The sequence below is a fragment of the Cibotium barometz genome, chromosome 3, assembly GCF_041138505.1.
Source record: "Cibotium barometz isolate CiBa-2024 chromosome 3, ASM4113850v1, whole genome shotgun sequence".
Classification (NCBI taxonomy): domain Eukaryota; kingdom Viridiplantae; phylum Streptophyta; class Polypodiopsida; order Cyatheales; family Cibotiaceae; genus Cibotium; species Cibotium barometz.
The window spans coordinates 8,790,592-8,796,695 of NC_141048.1; the positions used below are offsets into that span (position 1 = coordinate 8,790,592).

The 6,104-nt window shown below is 43.8% G+C and overlaps 1 protein-coding gene across 1 annotated transcript; it reads left to right on the plus strand.

Annotated features, from left to right (window-relative positions):
- The first annotated feature begins 1,237 nt into the window (after positions 1 to 1,237).
- On the plus strand, positions 1,238 to 5,396 carry LOC147639673 (transcription factor MYC2-like). Its single transcript, XM_086772613.1, has one exon. It carries the CDS (start codon positions 1,812 to 1,814, stop codon positions 4,584 to 4,586), a length of 2,775 nt encoding a protein of 924 aa, XP_086628739.1. The 5' UTR covers positions 1,238 to 1,811; the 3' UTR covers positions 4,587 to 5,396.
- The last annotated feature ends 708 nt before the right edge of the window (positions 5,397 to 6,104 follow it).

Sequence of the window (6,104 nt, forward strand, 5' to 3'; positions counted from 1 at the left end):
AATGTGTGGGAAAAAGGAGAGGGGAGGGAGCAATTTAAAAATGTGTAAAAGAGAGGCATGCCTAAGAACAAATGTGTAAGTGTACCAAAGTCATGGCTTTCTTTTTAGAATATTGTCCGACATGCCGCACCATGTGGCGAAATAAGCACGTTTGGAGGAAAAATAGGCTTTTGAAGGACACCTTGGGACCATGAGAAAAAGAACATGTGCAATGACACCAAAAACTCACCAACAACTAAAATAAAACATTTATGCACCTACAACTAAATAAAATAAGACAATTATTTTCTTTGACGCTACCTTTTTAGGAAGAAGGCTTTGATTCCAAACTAGTGTAAAGTGTGTTTTACCTTTTGGATCAAATGGATACTGAATCTTTTTTTCATCAAACTACACTACTTTATATTACGGTGGGATTCAAGAGTGTACCATTGTTACATGGATGAAAACTAGGCATCCTCAGAGGTTATGGGGCAATGGAGGCTCAAAGCAAACCTTAATTAAGTTCGTCCAACTAAGGTAGGTGATCTTTTCAATGAGCTTTCTTTACACTAGTGGGCAACCCGTGCTCCGCACGTCTTTTGAGACTCCAAATTCAAATTCTACCCAAACCTCCTCCCCTTCTTGAACCTCCAAATTCTTGCCATGTGGCAGCTTTGTGAAACTCTTCCTTAAGATAATTTATAGCGATATATAGCGATAGAGATAGAGATAGAGATAGAGATGAGTGCAAGTTGTGAAAAAAACAAATCGAAGCTCTATAGAAATTGAAGATGGAGGATGAGTAAGAGAGAGAGAGAGAGAGAGAGAGAGAGAGAGAGAGAGAGAGATGGTGGATTTACTTTAAGAACTTTGGAATCAGTGCTTACAAAAAGAATTGCAAAAATGAACCTGCAATATTTTTTGCAAACTTTATTTTCACTGTTTTGAAAATCTACAAAATCAGTTGAAATTCAGTGGAGATGCTAGTTTTCGGGTGTGTTTTAACTTTTCAGTGAATATTGATTGATAGGCTGCATAAAGTGGTATTTCATGGGAAAAAAAAATAGTAACAGCTAATATATATTTTCATTTTTAAAAAAGGATTACTAAAGATCATTAAAAAAAAAGTAGAGGTGGACTTGGTGCAAGGTGGGGGCCATTTCCTGTCCTTTTCCTGTCCGAAAGCCATGGCCCACGCTTGCATTATTGGTCACTTCATTTCATCCCATTGCATTTCGTCTCTTCGTTCATGTACTTTCATTTCATCACACCTTTTGCAATGTTCTTCGTTTCCTTTCATTTGATTTAATTTAGTTTCATGTCCCCCTCCACTGTGTGCTGTGTAAGAATGGTAGATGTTCTAGCAGAGATTAGTAGTATGCCTAGCAAGATAATGGAAGTGAGAATCGCAGCACAAACCAAGCATAGCAGAAATGGCCTCGGTATCCGGCACTGTTCTGCAGCATGGGTTCCATCGCCTGGCTCCACAGTCTCAAGAAGGCACTTGGCCATTTGGGCTCAGAAGGTTGTGCTGTTTACTCTGATATGGCCTTAAACACAGTAGCAAAAAGCACAGAGCTTTTTCGACTTCAATGAGCAGAATATTAATTGAGGCAGAACAAGAGCAATTGTGAGCTCTATGGTGGAAAGCCAGCACACTTGATCTTGGGCGCTTACATTAGAGGTGTTTCATGGATTATTGATATTGGCAAGTGGAGATCCATCCAGTCCATGTGAGAGATGCAGTGGTTCCTGCTTCATCCAGATGTTAGCAGTGTATGTTTAGCTTGATTAAATACTTCCCAGCCCCGTCTTCTTGATCCTTGAGTATGAATCCTGAATCTGATCCGATGGCTGGATACCGGTGGTGCTTTGACGACACCGCCATCCGCGAGGCCTTCATGAGCTCCACTTCATTTGAGGACACATTATGGGCTGAGGCAGATCAACCAGCAGCTGCAATGTCCCCTGCCAACAACCATGAAGAGACTCTACAGCAAAAGCTGCAGTCTCTTGTGGAGACTAACTCAGAGACTTGGACATATGCCATCTTCTGGCAGCTCACAGAGTCTCATAACGGGCAGCAAGTCCTTGGTTGGGGAGATGGCACCTTCAACCCCAAGGAGGGAGAGCAAACCCCAAAGCCAGTGGCAGTTAGTGAAGCCGACCAACAGCTCAGAAGAAGGATTCTTAGAGAATTGCAAGCCCTCGTTACACAGAATGGAGAGGATTCCACAGCATTTGATACCATAGATACTGATGTCACAGACACAGAATGGTTCTACCTAGTTTCTATGATGTGTTCTTTCCCAATTGGCAGTGGGACGCCCGGCCAAGCATTTGCAAGCTCGCAGTATGCCTGGCTTAGTGGGGCAGACCAACTTCAGGGCCGTGACTGCATGAGGGCAGAGCTTGCCCAGCGGTTCGGCATCCGAACAATCTTGTGTGTCCCAACACAGAATGGTGTTGTGGAACTTGGATCTACTGAAGTCATTAGGGAGGATCTGACATTCCTCAACATTATTAGACATTCTTTTGACCCTTTGTTGTCCAATACGGACATGCCGTATTTTTCTAGTCCAATGAGGAGCTTCACTGAAGTTAACCCTGTTCTTGTGGGCACTGAGTTTGGTTATATGAATGCCTCATGTGATGAGTTATCAGCTGGTGATTCTGGCCAAAGCCAAACCAAGATGAGCTCGTCTGGGATGATGATGCAGTATTTGCAACCAGGAGCCACAGTGGAAAAGGCGGGACAATTCTTAGGTAGTGGCACTCACGGCAACCTGTTGCATGGTATTCTGCCACAGGACAGTCCTTGTTCTGACATGATGTTTCCGGGAAATGAGGGTGAAAGGTTGCTGCCCATGATCTGGCAACAATCAAGTTTTTCTCAGCCGGGAGTAGCAGTGAGTGGAGATGGGAGGGCACTAACCACAGCTAACCAAAGGCATGATCCACAGCTGTTGCAGAAACCTCAGTTTAAAGATGTGAGCAAGAGTAGGGGAGTGAGTCCAGACTTTTTGCAAAATGATCTGTATGTCAAGCAGTTGAAGGACTGTAGTCAGGTCTCTGCCTTCGAAGCACGAGACTATTATAGCAATAAGGAGACAATGGTGGTGGAAAGTTGTAATGAATTGATGAAGCCAGTGGCAGTTCAGAACTACAGCCATTCTATGAAGGGAGAAATGCAGGGTCATAGCCAGACACTGCCCCAGAAATACACTCCATTTGTTAAGACTGCAGAGGTCGAGAATTTTAGTCAATTTGACATGTCAGAAGCGCCTAAAACATACCCTCATCATAGTGCAAAGGTTACAGAGATGCAGAGTCATAGCCAGATCAGCACAACATCAGGGCCTCAGATCAACTCGAATGGCGTAAAGACTGCAGAAATGCAGAGTTATAGCCAGTTTGGCATGAAAACAGAGCCTCGGAGTTTTACAAAGACTTCAGAACTGCATAGCTTCGGTCAACCTGTGGGGGCTCCTGAAACCAAGAGCCACATGGATGGAGGGAAAGCACCTGATTTTTCAAATCTCGACCACTTTTTTACACTAGGGACTATTTCACACATTCAGGCAGCAAAAACTTCTGCAATCAAAACCAGAGACAGTGCCAGGAAATCTCCAGAGCACACAGTCCCCATGTTGTCACATGTGCAAAGCGACAACCAAACATCAAAGCACTGGGGCCTTGATGTCCAAACATACTCTTTGAAACCAGCCGAAACTACATCATCTTACCATCAGGACGTGAAAGAAGTGGAGCTGCTTACCTTTGACCAGAGAAGTGCCAAGTCAAACAAGCAGCCTTCAGAGGAAAAGGAGGGGGGGCTTTTGCAGCTGGATGACAGTGTGGCAGTACAAATGACAGGGGCTGTCCGGTCTAGTGTGGAATCGGAGCATTCAGATGTTGAAGCCTCTTTCAAGGAAGAAGATTGCAGCCTGTCTGTAGTAGAGAAGAAGCCTCGGAAACGGGGGCGGAAGCCGGCAAATGGCAGGGAAGAGCCCTTGAACCATGTTGAAGCTGAGCGCCAAAGGCGAGAGAAAATGAACCAGCGCTTCTATGCCCTGAGGGCTGTTGTGCCCAATGTTTCCAGGATGGATAAAGCTTCACTGTTGGCAGATGCCACCTCATACATAGAGGAGCTTCGTGCCAATGTCCATGGTTTGGAAATCGAAAGGAAGAAGCTGCTTGCAAGGCTGGATGGAGGGAAAGCAGACAGGATGATGTCTCATGGTGGAAGCTTCAAAAACTCTGGCAACAAAGAAGATCCAAATGCCCGTACGAGCAGTACAGAAACAAAGAACAGAAACTCTCTTGCTTGCCCCCATGTCAAGATGGCAATCAATGTACAGTTTCTTCTCGGAAGAGAAGCCCTAATCCAGGTGGAAAGCTCAAGAGAAAACTATCCGGTGGCGAAGTTGATGCTGGCTTTGCAAGAGCTGCAGCTGGAGGTGCATCATGCAACTGTGGCAGTAGTCCAGGACATGCTTTTCCAGAAAATTATCGTAATCATGAAAAATCGGAGTTATATGACCGAGGAACAGCTCACAGCTGCTCTTTCCACCCAGGCAGTTGATTGCAATTGCTGTTGTTGATACTGCCTAATCATCACGATGGTGGCAAGATTTTGGGCTAGTCGGGCCACATCACACTGAAACCTGACGGCAGCACAGATGAGGTTGGGCAGTTGGTTGCAACTGCTGTTGCCAGTCAACGTGACAGTGGAAAGCTCACCCAGTGACCTAGCCATGGCTTTCTTATGGTGCTGATCAGGCTATGTCAGCCTGGAGCTTTATGGCAAGGGCAGCATCATTAAATGCGAAAGCTCTTGAGTTTTGCTGAAGAAGAAAGTTACAGTCAGCTGTACATTACTGATTATGAGAATTTTCCACTCACCCCCCTAGCTGCAAAATCTGACCCATCCTCTAGGCTCACTTCAGGATCTGTTGTCTGAGAGACCTTTTTATCAGCAGCAGGCTGTCATGTGCATGTTATATCAGCATGTTTTGTGCCATTTATGTTGGGATGAACATTCAGTGTAGACTATCGCATGTTTGTGCAAACAGGTCAGGACTCATGTTTGATGTATCGCCATACATGTTTGTAGCATTAGATAGTAGACCCTTCCGCAAGGCAAAAGGTTCTGTGATGTTTTAACTATAGTGCAGTATGTGGTATGCTGCTCAATGGCAAAGGGGTAAGAATCCCTCAGGTAAACATCCCTTAAGTTTAGAGTTTTAGGCAATTTAAGCAACTCAATGTGCTGATTACCAGCCATCCTTTGTCTGCTTCTTTCCCTACCTTCCCTGGACTTCCACCCATAAGCTCATTCTTGCTCTAGTATGAAGGAGCCTGTGGGCGGATTATTCTCATAATCATCTATATATATATTGGATGCTTTGCAATGAAGTGCATGTTTAGGGTTCCAAAATATCTATTTCCATAGAACTTATAACCATTTTCTCCCAATTCCATTCTCTATGCTTTGTGACATGCACATCACTTGATAGAAGTATATTCGTAAAATTCATGAAAAATTTCAGCTATATGACCAAGAAACAAGGTGGTTGATTGCAGTTTCTACTATTGATTGTCATCTTGATAGTGGCATGATGATTCATCCATGTGTTGTGTGTTGAGATATCGAGCTCAACTAGTGTTACGGACGTTGATGATACGTTTAGGTGATAGCTTTTGTATTTATGTCACTGGCATGGTTGAGGAGATTATGGTTAATATGTCGTCAGTGGGATGGCAAGCTGTGTAATAGTCACTTTGGAGTATTAGAGTTATGGTATAGTTATAATGTCAGCTCATATAGTTGAGTTTACATTATGGACCAACCATTGTATGTTATTATACGAGAGTACTTTCTTTTATAGTATGTACTTTTATCTTTTTAGTTATACGGTTGTATAAAGAAGAGTAGTAGATAGAAGAAAATTCAGTCATCCATCTCTCTCGTGTCTTGCTTTCTCTTAGATGCGTGTTTGCTTGCAAGGAACTCAAGCTCTCCCTCTTTCTTACATTCTCTTTATGGTATCAGAGCTCTGTTTTGCATAAGCGCTAAGGAGGCAAGCAAGAGGCAAAAACAAAGCAAGCAGGGAAGTGGT